General features: G+C 37.7%; 1 protein-coding gene across 11 annotated transcripts in view; it reads right to left on the bottom strand.

Moving 5' to 3' along the window:
- DST (dystonin) overlaps positions 1–17,204 on the bottom strand; it is a 293,848-nt gene that overhangs the window by 135,102 nt on the left and 141,542 nt on the right. For all 11 annotated transcript variants that reach the window (XM_061347863.1, XM_061347864.1, XM_061347867.1 and 8 more), the window contains 15 exons: positions 10,790–10,902; positions 10,548–10,654; positions 9,920–10,039; positions 9,503–9,598; positions 9,298–9,425; positions 6,323–6,416; positions 5,821–5,975; positions 4,513–4,975; positions 4,299–4,427; positions 4,030–4,107; positions 3,762–3,923; positions 3,525–3,629; positions 1,688–1,783; positions 568–693; positions 24–176 (listed from right to left, as the gene is read on the bottom strand). In XM_061347863.1, the coding sequence (XP_061203847.1) occupies positions 24–176; positions 568–693; positions 1,688–1,783; positions 3,525–3,629; positions 3,762–3,923; positions 4,030–4,107; positions 4,299–4,427; positions 4,513–4,975; positions 5,821–5,975; positions 6,323–6,416; positions 9,298–9,425; positions 9,503–9,598; positions 9,920–10,039; positions 10,548–10,654; positions 10,790–10,902 (2,125 nt within the window). The remainder of the gene's footprint in view (positions 1–23; positions 177–567; positions 694–1,687; positions 1,784–3,524; positions 3,630–3,761; positions 3,924–4,029; positions 4,108–4,298; positions 4,428–4,512; positions 4,976–5,820; positions 5,976–6,322; positions 6,417–9,297; positions 9,426–9,502; positions 9,599–9,919; positions 10,040–10,547; positions 10,655–10,789; positions 10,903–17,204) is intronic.

Here is a 17,204-nt window from a genome sequence, read left to right as displayed (position 1 = left end):
TTGAAGAAATTCAAGTTTCTAACCTCAATTTGTCTATAGTCACAGATGGCTTTAATTGGGATGGATGTTTTGAGTATACAGTCAGGGTTCCTTGGCTTCAGCTGAATTATTGCCTTTGCTCTTCCCACAAGGCCTGCTACTGTGCTTTTATACTGCAAGAGTTGTTCTTTCTCTTCCTAAAACAGTGAAGAGAAGAATAGGTCAGAAGAGATGACTAGAGTACAGTGCTGCTTCTTTGATCCTGTGTTAAGCTTTTCTTTTCATGACTTCTTTTACTGTGTTTCTTACAAGTAATACATTTTACAAGAAAAGTGTCTTTCTGAAGCCACTGTTTTCCCACAACATCTGGGACTTTAAAGATAAAGAAATAAATAAAGCTGTATTTCAAAATTATGAAAAAGTCATTTCACATGGAGAGATACATTTATTTAACTGTAGGTTATAAAAAACCAATTTTTTCCCCTTCACTTTTAAGGAATAATTTTAACACATCTTTTATATTCAACTATAATATACACATTTCCTGTTTAATTGTAACTCACATTAATAGGATCCTTGAACTCTTACCATAGACTCCTGGACAAGGTCTTCCAGCCTATGAAGGCTGCTTGATCTACCACAACTATATTTTCTGTATATGGTATCTTTCAAATTTTTTAAATATTCCATGGCTTCTTTGGCATCACTGAAAAACTGGGATGAGATAAATATCTGGGTTATTTTTAAACAACCTAAAAAGTACACAAACTGCTACACTATGAAGCTTTTCTCTTCATTGCTTCACCTATGCAGTGATGTCTCTTTAAAAATAATCTTTTCTAGTAGCTTGATGTGACCACTTCACCACATGACATTACTCATGATCTCATGTCTAAAAGTACTCTTCAAGAAAGCACACACTGTAAGACCAGTTCTTCTTGGTACTACCTACATGCAAAATTAATTCAGCAGTTATTGAACCTTAGTTAATTACTGCTCCTGCAATGGAAATTTTTTTCCAAAGCGATTCTTACTTCCCTTAGAATTACAATTGCTTTCATATGTAAAAAACAGACGAAGCCTGCAAACTAGCTGCAAAATTCAGCAAGCACCTTGGAGCGACCATTTCATGCAGGAGGGGAAATGAGCTGCCATGCTTGGCAGTTCTGCATGGGTGCCTGCACCTCTGTGCTAGGGTCCTGGGTAAGCACAACTGGGGAGGGAAATGTCCTGTGATAATCTTCGCCTCATCTGTCCCTGAAACCTCACTTCTTAAATTCAGAATTCCCATTTCTTCCCCATTACATTCTGTTTCTATTTGGGTAGTCCTGTAACAACCACCCACAATATGTTCTCCCTTGGGCATCACCAACCACCCTCTGCTCTACATCACCTGCAGAAGCTGTACTGATGGCAGTTGTACATGACAGGGAGAGAACATGTCTTTGTTCTCAGAGTCTCTACTTGGCTGTGGCACTCTGCAAAAATGCCAGGATGTATTCTCATCTGCTGTGAACTGACATAACTGCAGTGAAGACAATACAGATCTGGTAACACTGAAGGAGCACAGCTTATCACCTAGTGATTGCATACCACAATCGTCAATTCTATGACTGCTGTGAGACAGCAACTAGCACATTTGGTAGAACTTTTTGACTACAGAAAAATCTTAAAAACATTTCAAATTTTTATTTATTTACTTTCTTACCTCGAAATAGGCAGCATTTTCTCTCAAATGCTGTTCAACACAGTGACAGAGCTGAAGAATCCAGCTCCATTGTGTCTGCATTGCAGCTCTATAGGCCTTTAAGGAAGAGAGATATCTTTTACAAAAGGAAATTAAAATTAAAACACGTATACAATTACAGAATTTTGGAAACACAAAAGTAATGTAGCAAACACAAACATCAACACCTGACCTCCTCACCCAGGAAAAACAAGCTGCAGCAAAGAATATTCCAATTACAAGTGAGAAAAAAACTGTCCATATAGCATAGCCAAACATAACAAAACTTGCCCAGAGTGGCTGTGAAATCACCATCCTTACACATGTTCAGAATTCAGCCATTAAAAAGCCCTGACACTGTTTTAAGCAGAGGCTGGACAACATCTCCTGAGGTTGCCCCAGTCTAAGCTCATCTGAAATTCTGTTTCTCTACTCAGTCACAATAGCTGGATTCCTACCTAGAGAAAAATCAGATTATTATAGTAACACTGAATACACAATAAAAATAACTGATGAGGACTCGCTGCAATGTATGATTTTGTGTAGCAGTTGCACAGCAACTTGAAGAACATAACCCTACTCGACTGATGCCTCCTATATTGCCTGCAGGGTGCTGCCACTAGAGATGCACTGCATGAGTGCTCACCAGCAGAGGGTACTGTTGACATTCTGAAAACAGCCAAGCATCTCAATGTTTCAGTTCTCTATGCTTCTCAGGGAGTTCAAGAGTTTTTCCATTGGTTTCAATGAATTTCAAAATGATGCATTAACACCTAGATTCTTTTACAGAAAAGGCATCAATTTCCTATAAATTTCTCTTTCCCCCCCCCCCAAAAAAAAAAAGTCCCAATATAGCATTATTGCAGACATCGTAACCTGCATAATCATTTTCACTGTGATGGTCTGGTTTCATAATATGCATATTTAATATATTCATATATTAAGTATATCCCACTGACAAGAGGCCATTAGAACAGCATATACTTTTAAGCAGCAAACTCTCCATGTTACATAAAAAGTCATTTGTTATTCAAAGTAAATGTCATGAGAAGGAAGGAAGGGAGGAGTTTTCTTCATGTTTCAAATTTATGCAGACATAAACTCACTGAGCTAGAGAACCATAAAAATCCATCCTCTCTGGTTTTTAATTCCTATACAGTAAGACAACTTTTTATTGTTTCTATTTTTACCATCCACTGTCTGTATTTACTCTTTTCTTGAAGGTCTACAGGGAAAAGCATTTTACATTCCTTTGGAAACTTGCTATGACCCTAACAACAGCTACAATAAATTTTCTGTATATGTTTTACCTATAATATAGAGCTTGATTCAATCCTGAAGTAAATCACATGACCCGGTTAGATTTTTAATATCCAAACACTTTTCATTATGAAACCAACCCTAAACAGTAACTGGAACCTGTACATAAGTGACAAAAAAATTCTACTGAAACTTCTTTCAGTACAACAGGAGAGAAACCACATAAGGACTGTTCAGTGCCTCCAGTCTGCCAATGCAATTTGTACCAACAACTCTGAAAGCTGCGTGCATGACCAGAAATACCTGCACAGATCAACTCTGGAAATTTCAATTTTAAATTTCAGGAGGGTTTTATCTAAGTAACCCAAGATGTTTTTACTTTTTTTGGAAACAAAGACAGACACAACACCGACATAGAAAAGGTAATGAAAAAGGCCCTATTATTTAGAGTTTTGTTGTTTAATTCCTTGTGAGTTAGAACTTCCCTTCTTTTACCTCAAAATCTAAAGTCTATTAAATCACAAAACTGTTCTCTTGTTCGTAGTTTTTTCTAACTTACCTCAATGGTTAGCCTGGCTGGGTGATTCTCAAGAAGCAATTGCTCAGCTATTTCTTGAACTGATTTAATAACTTCTTCTTTTTGATCAAGTTCTCTCATTAACTCCTTTTTTTCCAGACAAAAAGAAAAAAAAAAAAAAAGAAAAAAAGAAAATAAAACCAGAAATGTCTTAGGAATTTCTTGAACTCTGAAAGATGATTTAAGTATTCTCTCTGTGTTAATGCTAGCAATACATACTGCATGGTATTCCTTCTTTCTTGTTATATTGGTGTTTCTTTCACTCCAGTCATATGCAACCTCTTCCTCTTCTTTTTCATTGAGCCATATCAGCTCTCTGGTAGCACGAGACACAAAATTGTGAAGAGTATCCAGATGTCTTTCCTGATTTCTTGACGTGTTCTTAATTAAAAAAAAAACAGATGCACAAATATCAGAATTTAAAGCTCATCCCTTATCAAAGATGACATACACTTGAAAAGCTGTCAGAGATGTGTCACAAACTTACCAAGAGTTTTGAATACTGACTCTCCAGTTTGTGCAATTTTTCTGCATAACTGAGTTTAAGAGGGGCAGTCATTTGGATCTGTATTTGGTATATGAGGTTAAAAGATAACAAATAGGTTAGATATGTTAAACTATTAGATCTACTGATTTCATGATACGTCATCTAGTGATCAGAAGTAAAACTAAGACAGACAGTTCAAAAATTCAGCATTAGTTTATGGGTCACCCAGTAAGAAAGTAACTAAAAAAATAAAGAATATGGTGCTGTACCTCACTCATTTTAGCTTCTTTAAGGCTTGATTCAAATTCCTCAATAGCTTTGTGGACATTTTTGTGATTTTCCAAATGGCTTTCAACACTTGGCAAATCTGAACCCCATTCTGCTCGATCAAGTTGCACCTTACAAACAAGAAGGAAAAATTACCCACGACCTACAAGGAATAAATGTAATCATGAAAAGCAGACTTTCTATAAAGATTGCTACCTGCATTTCTTCCACCCAGCTCAATAGGTCCTGGACGAATTTCATGTTCACCTCTTCTTCTGGTAAATTCTGATCCACAAAAGCTGATTTCATAAGAGGTTTCCTGATTTGCATCAGTTTGAGTGTTTGCAGAGTCCCACTGTCTACTCCTGTCACATAGCTTTGAATTAACCGTGGTGGGATGCCTGGTGTGTAAGTGGGAGTGATGGTTGGTGTCAGTCTGGAAGTAAGACCTGATGAAAGGCCAGATGTCAAGCTGGAAGAAGTCAAAGTAGGTGTTAAACCTTGGGTCATTGCAGCATTTGATTCAGGGGTTAGATTTGTTGTAAATCCTGAGTTTAAGCTTTCAGTTATTCCTGATATCATCAGCTTTGTCTGCTCTGTTGTCAGTGCACACCCTTTGTTGTACACAGAAGAACATTCGGTCCGTATAGCCATCAGTTCATCATGAAGCTTTGCAACTCTGTTAAATAAATAAAAATCATTTTGATGAACGCTTATGATTAAGGTTTGTCATGTTGAATTAAATAGCAATATGAATTCACATGATCTCTTACACTTTAGTCATACTTAAATATTTATAAAAAAAGCATTTCTATCAGAGGGTATAGAGTATGTCAGCTTATACTTATAAAAATACCGATAACATGGAGAAAGCAGGCGATGACTAGAAAATCAGCACGGTATGGGCACTGGCATGCACCATACACGATTCCAGGGAACAATTAGCACAGCAGAAATCTTACAAGATACTACATGTTGCAGCAGATCAAATGCTTGCAGTTAGTTCACTGCCAAGGAGTTGTTCTGTGCTTGATCCCACCCAGTCCAGGATGAATTCTGAAAAACTTCAGAACCACTTCTTCATAAAATTGCTTTATGCTGTTTAAATGCATCTTTCTGCCAAGACTGTACACACTCTGCCACATATAAGCTAGCGTTACCCCACTTACTACCTGTTAAGACACCTACAGCTATCACCAGATATCCTGCCTCCATTTTTAAAATCAAAGTTAGCAAATTCTAAAAGCATTTTAGGTGCAGAATACAAGCTAACATCTTTATACTCAGGTATCACTAAACATTAAAGTCGTGTTCTGACGAATGACTTCATTCTCACAAATGTGCACTAACAGCTTATTGTCTTCAACATTTATAGGCAATGTACCCACCAGAATACCTGATAATCTTTATTTGGGTGACCAGTGACAGATCGTTAAGTTTATCCATAAACATAATGATTTGAATATGTTGTCCATAATGGGTATCCATTTACTTATTTATTTATACAAATACACTGTAAAGTACCTTTGCACAAGCTGGTCTGCCTGATAGTATTTTCCATCAGTAAGAATTTGGGTGTTAATCAATTGCTGGCGGAGAAGGTTCTCAGATTCAAGAAGATAACCAGCTATCTCTGCTTCATGTTGGAACTGGAGCCCTGACTCCAACCGCTTGGTGTCCTGAATAAATAAGAGAAAGCCATTAAGCCCTGTAGCTAAACCAAACAGAAATTAACTATTAAGAATTCCTAATATTTTTGTAGAAACTTCTGATCTTGAAACAACTGCAAAGCTTTTTTATCTAACTACTGACAAAAAAAAAAAAAAGTAACAGAATTCACTCACGGCAATTTTTGGTATTTTCTCAAAGAAATGCTAAATTAACAGTACAAAGCAAATAAAAGTAGCAGCTATTAAGTATGCACTCAAAAATCCTAAAGGGTTTTTTTGTTTGTTTGCTTTTTAAGAAGCCATTCCACTGCATTAAGTTCATGAACACAGACAAGTAAAATCACCAACTGACTTACAGACTGCAGAGCATTCCGAGCAAGTATTAGTTTTTCTTCACAGCTCCGGCTGTCCCGCTGAATTCTGTTTGCAATCTGCTGCAGCATTTCCAACCTAGGTAATGCCAGAACATTTCAGAAAAATAAATAAGCATAAATACTCTTTATATTTTCTATTCATGTCGTATGACTTTAAAAACAAACAAACAGCATCTAACACAAAGCACAAATACATATGCCAGGTTACCTGTTTTCTTCTAAGGTGCCATTACCAAAGCTTATACAAGATTTAATCAGTGTGGGACCACAATTAACAGAAAGGAAATTCTCATTAGAGTCAACGCTGGTTCGAGCACTAGTACTGTTGCTAAACACCGAATCACTGCTGTGATAACTATAACTACTGCTGTGCATTTTTACGTCCAGAGCACCGTCCTTCTGGCTGTTTACATTTGCTGAAAAATTAGAAGATAAATCTCCTACAAAATGTACAGCTTCTAGGGATGAAATTTCACTACTGGCTTTTGAAACACCCAGCACTCCTCCTTTAAATAGGCTTCAGTACGCATATTCAAAACCCTGCAATTAATATTCTGCCAGCTCTTCAAAGGATTTTACCTGGGGCTATGCACGCTACCTTGCTTTTGGATTCCCTACCTTGCATTAAAGCTTTGCAAGTACAGACTAGGCAGCAACATTAGGGCGTTTCTAGGAGATAGACAAGCCAAATATTTTATTTAAGTGTCACTAAGTATCTGTAAGCCAAATAAGACCTTAAAGAAGTCCTTGCAGTGTTTCTCAGACTCCTCAATGAAAAGTTTCAAAAAGGAGTGAAGTGAGAACTCCATGCTCCACAGTATACTACAAAACACTTCCAGGTTGGGCTGACTCCTTTACCTTCAAGTGGAACTGCACAATAAAACTGGGGGAATATCACGGTTAATCAGCACATACCAATATAATCTGAGACACCTGTACACCATCCAACCCACTAGCATTACTCCACTGCCCAAGTATGCATGTTTACTAACTGCCCTGTCCCACTAATCTGTCCTCCTGCAAATTTCCCTTCAACTTGTTCCATATTCAGAGCTAATTGGTTCTTGCTGTTTTGACCACAAAACAAGTAAGAAAAATCTGATGCCTGCCCTCGAGTTTACGTTTTAACACAGATTTTGGATTAGGGATGTTTTTGTCAGTATGTTATCCCCTGCTTTTCAGACCTCCTGAAAACCCACACCCACACCATGACTGTTTACACAGAAGAGCACAGCAAAGGCATAGACACACCCCTGCGGTAATGCCAAACTCTGCTAGTTTGGCACTCTCCTCACTGACATCATACTAATTTCAATCTCATACAGCAATCCGGCCACATGTCAATCTGTGTTGATACATTCGGATGTATTCACAAGACTTGCAGTATTTAGGATTTGCCAAATTTCAATATTAGCTAAGGTCACATTTTTGCCACAACCAAATCCCAGCCCAGGAACTGTATCAAAACCTCATTATTAGTGAGATACACTAGCAACCAGTACAACAAACATGGACCACGTTCTTCTGTCCAGATCATCCAACAGTTTTAACTTGGTCATTAAGCCAGAATCACCTAATCAACTTTTCTCTCTCATTTTACAGTGACCACCATATGAAGTGACCATCACCATATGACCTGTCACTTTAAGTGTTTACCAATCCTGAAATATAGGAAGGAGTTTACGTTTATGTTTGTTTTATCCTGTGCTCAGTCTATCTGAATAAAAAAGTAAAAACAAACTAATGTCATTTCTACACTTTCTCAACAAAGATAATCCAGCTTTCAGCAAGTATGAACAGGATTCCTTTTGGCAAAGGCAGTCACTAACTTTGCTTTTGGCAGGTCAGGACAGACTAACCTATAAAGTCTAGTAAGCTGTATTTCTTTTGCTCCTTTCCAGTGTTCTGCTCTGCACAAGGTGGGACAACCTCGTATTCCTCCATAGGAACTTCTTCCGCAGCAAGGAGCTGTGAATAAACACCTTGCATTGAACCTGACATTGCTCTTGCCTTTGTAAGCATGACACATAGGTAATTAACTCTGACTGTAGTTAGGATCTTCTCTGGCTAAAATCTGTCTTTCTGATGACTTCCTACACAATGACCTGGATTCTTCACAATTTCAGTCACCTAAACCAGAGAGAATAATCACCCTGCTGTCACCAGAGAGCCAGTGCCAGGATACTCTGTAAGTGGTTTCATTCTTATGAGTCTCCTTTGAGTGCTTAAAATAAAGCAGAATGAATCCAGACCCAGGTCTATACCCTTACCTGCAGGTAGAAGCCCTATGATTCATTTAACTTAGATAAAAGTCTGGGGGTTTTGGTTTTTAATTAATGAATGGATAGCACCTGTGTCTGCCACAGAACTCAAAAGAGGTACCATTAAAAGCAAAAAATGCTCCAAGACTGCATCAAGGTTTTAAACTCATTCAACATGTTATTAGTGATGTTGCAAACAGTATCACCCATTCTATCATGGAAGACTCCTATGCACTTTGCATGTCTGAAGACTGTGCTCTTGTGTACAGCCAAGTTTTAAACAACCTCAGAACAGACTGTTAGCCCACAGTGCTATGTACCCAGTGAAATATAGATTTCATGTAAAGGATGAGGATGTTGCTTATATGAAATCAAGTCCAAATGAGACAGCAAAGTGGTATGAACCTAGCTCTGACTAACTGTACAAAGAAGGTGCTTATATTTGTGTTTAGGTGTGTTGATGATCTGAGGCACAGATACTATTCATCATTACTTCTGAAACCACCCAAGTTATTTCCATCTGGATCTGCTTCTGTGAAGTAGGTAAAGAAATTCAGGCCTTGAACAAAGGCAAAATTAGTTGATCTAGAAAAATAATGTGGATGTTACCAGGGAAGATGACATCTACAATTTTCAATACAAATTAATCCAACTGAAAAGGTATTAACCAAGCCTCCCAAACATTCACTAGCATACCTCTCCACTTCAGGCCGAAGGGTCTTGTCTCTTTCCAGCATGGCAATAATAAGCTTTCCCCATTCTTTTTCTGTATCATTTGGGTGGTAGCCTTGAGGAAGCTTGATGCGTCCAAATTCTATCCAGACCTTAGCAATCATACATATTTGTTATTTTAAGCCACAGAAAATGAACTTTATACATTTTAATGCTTGTTAAAACTTACCTCTAGCAGTTTATATAGCTGTTGAATTTTTACTATATCTGCCTCCTTTGGTGGAATTTCTGTTTCTTTAAACTGTAAATATTGTTTATAAAGTGCCTACAGAAACATAAAAACCATCATCAACTTTTTTTACACTGAATGTAACCCTACTTCCCAAATTCTCTCTTAATATTCTTCATAAGCTTCAGTTCTTACACTGTTCTACTTGAGTTCTACAAAAACTGATCAGTGACAAGCTAAAGATTAGCTTTTGATTGTTCATACGTTAGTAATGTATTGTACTCTGAAAAGGTTAAGGAGTAGTCCTGTTTTATACTTGATTACATAAATCAACAGGCACTTCATTTGTTCAAGCATGCTTTGAGTCCATGAGGTAAAGTGTCATTCCAACAAGGAGTTTAAGACATGACGCCTCACCTTCAATTCCACAGGATTGTTGGGAAACGTTCTGTCAGACATTATCGTGACATGGTGTCTGATCCACTGCATGAGGTAGTTCACCATGTTCTGATATTCAACCCATTTGACTTCAACATCCTACCAAAAAGCACAACCCAGATCACAGGTCAGAAGAAAATAATCTGAGAGCTCATTTTTGCTTTATCTTTGACTCTGAGGTCTTCACACACATAGAAAATAGATTTCTAAACCCTGTAAATCTGAAACAATATTTACTTACTCATTACAGTTCACTTAAAGCTTCCAAATACATGATTTTACTCTCTAGATTTGGTCCTAAACAATTCCACTGGAAACAAAACATTTTCTAGCTTAATAAACTTCAAACTGATCAAACAGATCACAGTTTGTAGGTCCACGACTGAAAAGTAAGAGCTTTCACTCTTAAATCTTTCTCCAACTTCAGGTGTTTTGGTTTAAGCTTTCTGCTTTTGTCCAGAACTGGAAATACCTGCTAAGCTTCTAAAATCTCAACGTGAAAAACCATGTGAAAGAGAAGTGTGACAGATGATCCAGCTAACATTCTGAAATCAACAACTGTGTTAATGAAGCTCACACACTGCACAAGTATTTTTCTCCTACTTACATTTGCACTAATGCCTTCACCACCTTCTGGTACTTTGGGAAATGCATCATAAAGTGATGACACGTAAGTTATTACTGACTTCTCATCAGGTGAAGAAACATCAACATCTAAAAGAGCAAGACAGAACAGTACTTTATCATGTAGTTGTAAGAATGCCCACAAATATGCTACAACCTGCAGGCAGATTGGATTTTATTTTAACGTTAGGGTTTTTGCAACAAAGCCCTTTGCAGTTATCTTACCTTCAGGATCTAGAAGTCTGGCAACACCAAGTTTTTCTGCTACAAAAAAAGCATGTTCTAAATTTGCAAGGTTGCTTTGAACAGCAACGGTATTCATGTCTATCAGGTCCGGCCTGTCAAATAAAAAAGGAATACTTGATTACAACCCTTTCCCACCTTTAAATTACTGCTGTATTAGTAAATCAAACCAAGCCCATGGATAGATACAGCAACAGACCTTTCATTAAGAAAGATTCCATTAAAATCATGTGCAGCAACTGAGGTCAGTACTAAGTGACAAATACAAGCAGCAGGCAACTACAACACTTTCAGTTCCTTATCTACAAGGTAAATGTTTTAGCCATCCCTGTTTTATATATATATATATATATATATAAAAATAAATAATATATATATGTATTTTTTATTTGCACATTTCTTAATGTGCACTGCCATTCTACTATAGCACCTTCTCCTTCCCACTGCCCTTAAGGAGGTTAAACTCACTTTTCCCTTAGGACCCATTTCCACGAGGAAGTTCATTTCTACTGCCTTTACAAGTTTTAGTCATCCTGCATCAAACTCTTCAGCACATGTTAGAACCCATACAGAAACAAGTTCCGTCACAAAAACATCACTTCACCCTGGAAGACAACTATTCTTACTGGGCTTTAAGGAAGTCTTGTTCAAACTGTACTGAAGCCCTGCTTTTGGTTAAATGTTGCTGCTAGTTCTCTTGCAGACAACCCTCAGCCCATGCACTTACACCTTCACACCCTCATCCTGCCAAATTCCGTTGCCAGCCACAACACTCTTGTTTTAATGTAATACTTCTCTTAAGCCGGTCTTGCCTATAAATATTTTTAAGGCCCATAAGTATCATCCTGTACCAGCAACACTACTTTTACATTTAAAATTACTGTAAAACTTCAAATTAATACCGTCCTTTAGGTTTGCTATGTGGCACTTGGTTTTTAGATCTTGCAGTTCTCAGGGCAGTGTGTTACGGTCTCTCAGCACGGGGAATCCTCTTAGCCATAGCAACTAAAAGGAAGAAGGGATTTTCAAAGATGCTAAGCAAAAACTCAGCTCACTGAAGCTAACTAGAGTCACAAAGGTCTGAAACTGTTGATACTGAAATCCTACACTACTGAAAACCAGTCCCACACTGAAGAAAAGAAACCCTAAAACAAAACCCTGTAAGAAAAAAACGTGACATCTAAGCTTTAGTGAACACCTCAGTCCTTAAATTTTCTCATTTTCTAGAAAAACTGTTTTCTTAGTTTTACCTAGCAGAAGCTTTGAATTGTTGCAACTGAGGGAAATAAAACTGTTAAATATTCACATTGTTCAAAACGGACGGTACCATTTCATTTGACAACATCCCAGAATTCCCTTGATCACAAAAAGGTGAAGCTCAATACAAGCTTGTCTTTGAACTAACTACAAGTGTACTGTAAATAAAAATGTTTTCCTTTTCAGCCATTTAGAATCCCTGTTTTCTTTATGTTCTTTAGAAGACAAGTCTACAGGACCGATAACAATACTGCACCTATTATTTCTTGAAAGAACATTTAATTAATAATAAAACTTAGGTGGTGTAAAAAGAAACATAATCCTCCTAAACCAGCAGGACTTTCCACTTCCAATATGCTTAGTGGGAGAATGACCAAGCTCATGCTATTCTTCTCTGAATTTGAGTGCAATGGAAACAATGCAATGAAACCAGTATCATCTGTTGCTTTCAGCAGCACAGAAAATCCATGAAAAATAAAAGGCAATACTAGAAAAGGAAACAGAGCACTCCAGTCTCTTATTTCAGCCACAATAACAGAGATAGTATGAGTAATAATGATCACTTTCACAGCACAGTTTTGACAGAAGAAGCAGATTTCTGTAAGTGTATACTGGTGGTTTGGTTATTCTTTTTTCTCCTGCCTTCTTTACATTTGTTTCACACTTGATAAAAACGGATCAAGAATCACTTACACTGCCTGTTCGATTGCCAACTCTCAGAACAAGAAATTACAAGTTACTGTAAAAGCCTTGACTATTCCCAGAAAATAAGCTGCAAGCTGTAGAGACACTGACATGATAATCTTCTCAGAATATGAAGAGGAGCTAAGGTTCTCATCTGTATCTCACAGAAATACAGGTAAAATACCTGATGAAAACAACTGCTGTTGTTTTATATATAATGATATATTACTCAAAAATCACAGCTATTTGTGAGATGCCTCCCTGCCTTTTAAACATACCTTCCTATCATTGCAACTCCTACCAGCATAGGGTTATTTCAGTTCCCCTTTAAGAAGAAGAGAGAATTGCAATGAATACTGCTGTTTTCAGTTAATTACACACTTAACACACAGCATACCAACTTAGGTTAACCAGTCTGTATCTAAAGTTTTGATCTACCAGAAAATACTACAGAAGACAGCATTCACCTCTGTCTTCGGTTGTCTAAAGCAGGGGCTTAACAGCTGACTGAGAACAAGCCTACTGATAGTTTATAAAAGGGAAAAGACAGGCATTATGTCTTGAATACAAAAGCACCTGGTACTGACCACAGGAAGCACACGCTGCCAGAGGCTTGGGACCACCACTCTCTGCAGGTCACCCTTTTCACAAATAGTAGAGGGATACATTGCAAAGCCACAGGAAAAGAAGCTTACCTCCCCAGAGCTTACTAAAAGCCTTTTTTTAGTCCCAGAATAATGCATCCAAAAAACATGCCTCAGGAAGTCAGACTGCAACACTGTTCCCTTTGTTTAAGAGTGTTTTCTCATGTTTTTAAATAAAATTTTTATCTGCTGCAAGCTGGCAGAGATACCTGTACACTAACTAGGTACATGTGAATTTGCATTTGAGCATTCACACGTAATTTTCAGTCTGCAATCACTAACACCATCCTCCTCTGAAGAATCAAGGGAATCTGGTATTATCAAGCACAGATTGTGCACAGTGAGTGTTGTGAGACTGTATAACAAAGGCTGACAATTATTTTCCAGTATCTTTAGTATTCCATTTCTCCTTTGAACTCTGAAATGCTACTAACTGCTTAAACTGCAATTCTGATGAGTATCGTTCTAATGCATATTTATCTAACTGTCTTAATTGAAGTAAACATTAGATTTACCATTATCACCATCCATTATGGCAAGCATTTTCACTTTTAAGGCTAAAAAGAAAGTACATGAGTTTTGTAGAAGCTATTTGTCATGTCGTATAAATATATTTTACATCAATTTGCATAAAATATTCAGTGGTTTTATACACAATCGAGAACTAAATTAAATCCACTTTAAGTAAAAAACGATGACTCTACCTTCTGTCATAATACCACGAGTCATCTTATGGCAGATTTTTCAGTGGGCTGGGCCCTTGCCATCAAAACACACACATAAACATCCCGAACACCAGCTGGGTTGGAACATTCCATGCAAAGGAGATGCTTCTGCTGCAGGCACACCTAAGTCAAGGAGTTTGGCTTCTACATCGCAAGTCATTAATCATTTCATTTATAAAAGATTGGTGCCTGCCATTTGAGATCTTAGTGTAGGTGTTAGAAATTAGACACAATTTGTATCAGAAGTGAGGGAAAAAACCCAGGTGTGATTAATTTCAATTAGGAAGCTGACAAAATTATGATCAAGTCAAGAGAACAAATAGCACCACACAGGGAAGCAAGTGAAATGGATCAAATGCAAGCTTTCTACTCTGGAAAGACTCCTTGAAATCAAAGACTTGTGCATAATAAACTTAGGCATGTGTAGATTTTCCCATAGGCAGAATCTAACACCTAGTAAACCAGTAATATTCCAGAGTAATATTAGCATGTAAGATTACAGAGTAATATTCCACATGAAAATATTGTTAAACATGTTCACAAGGCTAACTAACAAGCCTGAAGCTATTTACATGAACTATCTAAGCTGTTCAACTGACAAAATTCTGTTTCGGTCAAAACCCTGGATGCTGCCTGAGTAATACCCGATATTAAAATGTATTTCTTTCTTGGCTTATATTGAGCAGAAGTATTAATATAGTGAGTTTCAAGCAGAACTCTCAGAGAAAACATGACTGAAGATGCAGAGCGAAACGCACATGTCACTACAGTCCATTTAGCAGTTCCACTGCTGTCTTTAGAAAATGCCTATAAAAATTAAACAAATTCCTTGCTTCATTGTTCACAGACAATTGAAAAGGACGGGTGCCAGACAGACTCATGCATTTTTTAGGGATGGGAAGACTCCTGAAACAAATTAAAGACCATGCCAGAATACAGAGTCATAAAATAAATTAAAAAAAAATAATAGAGACTTCTCAAGCAGAAAGGATTCAACATATATTTCAGAAGAGAAAAGAGATATATTATCATCTACTCTAGAGATTTTGATTAATAGCAGAAAGATTACCAAGAAAGGAATCAGAAAAGAGGGAATGTCCATGTAAAACAGACACGTTAGCTCTATCTCTTCTAACACATATCTCCTGTTACTTTCCCAGGAAATCTATAAACGAGATGATGAAGCAAAATCAATTTATTATTCAACCTACTATATAGTAACATCTACCATTTAACCTATCCCTTAACAGAGCCTCAAAACCACTAGAAAATATTTATGCCAGCTTGTACATAGAGTCAATGTTTGGGAGGCTACTGAAGAATGTGTCTCCCTGTCAGGTACAAGCCCAAGTCTTTTTCAAAACAAGCTTACCAAAGAGCCTGTTTTGGAAAGACTGAGGCATCAACACCATGAGAATAACTCCTGGCCTTCAACTAACACATACTACTATCCTTGTTACCTATGCATTTCTATCGATGCTCAAATGTTTGCAGGCGCAGTGCTCTGTACATTGTCATGACCATGAGATTTACTTACAGAGTTGGAGGTATGCTTTGCTAATATATATGCCTATCACAGTGATTTTCCTGGCTTTTTTTTCCATCATTGCATGGGAGCTTCAATATAAAGGGAATAATATTCTATATTCCTAGGGAATAAAAGGCCATATAGGACTAGCTGTGTTCAGTAACCCTGTTTCAGAGAACTAAGAAACCCAAGTTTCAGGGAGCAGACTAAAGTCAGATTTCTTTCCACACAGTCGGATCACTTCCAGAGGAGGAAGAGGAGAGTTTCTCTTCAAAAAAATGTTAAGCAAGTATGACTTTGTGGCATGAAGGAGGAATAGATGTCCTCCATCATCAGAATCAAGGACCCCAGCACAGACACACAGCACAAGGCTCTGCAGCATGTTCCTTGGTGTCAAAAACCCCATGCTGAGGAAAGGAGGTATGACACTGACTCCCAGGTCAACATTATCTTCCGCTATACCCTAGGCCACCTCCCTTTCAGAAGCTCTGGATTCCATACCAAATCGTGGATTTTTCTCAGATAACAATATACATAGCTAATTCAGATAATTAATTTTATCATGCATGTCCTTGATTTGATAAACAGAGTTTAATCCATCTGCTGAAGCCTCCTGACCCACCTTTGTTAGCACAGCAAAACTTTACCTGTCACTTGCCATACCGATTTAGTTAAAGATACAATTGAGGCATTGTAACATCAAAGACCTATTAGTTAAACATGGGGTTCAGCTTCAGCCATGCCTAACGAGCCCTTATCACAACTTGGCAGTAGGATTGCAATGTCGATTTCAAGCTCAGTACACACATCAATGAAACTAGAAAGAATCTCAGCCAGTCCTTGCACCAACTTTAAAACCAGATGTTACATTCTCTTTGTAATATGAGATGGTTTTATCATGACAAAACCAGAAATGGTACAGTAACTGTGCAAACTTTTTGCCTATGGTTAAATTTGAATAGGATCAAGGCTCATAGCTGTTAACCTTGACCCACACTGTGCAATCCACAGAAATAATCATAAATAACATATCCTTCCTTAGAGTGTTTGAATACCAAAGAGACCATGAGAAACCCAGCCAAATGATCTTTCTGTTCTGCTCCCCCAGACCCTAGCAGTGATGGCCTGACACACTGGCTTCCTAGTGGTATTAATACAGTTACCAAGAGGGAAGAAGGGTGAGGTATTGCAGTGAGTTCAGAAGATTTCCCATAGGCTTCTTGAGCCATCCTGCCTGAGAGGCAACCATTTCTACATGTGCCGCGAAGTTGCCAAAAGCATTGCCAGAAGACCAAGACCTCTTGGTCACGGGCACATATGCCACCACTGCTCACACACCATACTCTTTTGGTAAAAACAACTGACACCCTTAAGAAAAACCTGGTCTTTCAATCCAAAGTTTTACTTTTCACTTTTTCTCCATTTGACCTAAGCAAGAGAACAGTTTTGATTTCACCACAGTATTTTTTTTTCCTCAGTTATTACAAAAAGAATCACAGAATGGTTTGGGTTGGAGGGTACCTTAAAGGTCACCTAGGTCCAACCCCCCAGCTGCATGG

Source organism: Neopsephotus bourkii, unplaced genomic scaffold (genome assembly GCF_033783945.1).
Source record: "Neopsephotus bourkii isolate Nb327-2 ecotype Australia unplaced genomic scaffold, CSIRO-AGI_Nbou_v1 NB_330, whole genome shotgun sequence".
Taxonomy (NCBI): Eukaryota; Metazoa; Chordata; class Aves; order Psittaciformes; family Psittacidae; genus Neopsephotus; species Neopsephotus bourkii.
This window is presented reverse-complemented; position numbering and strand designations above follow the sequence as displayed.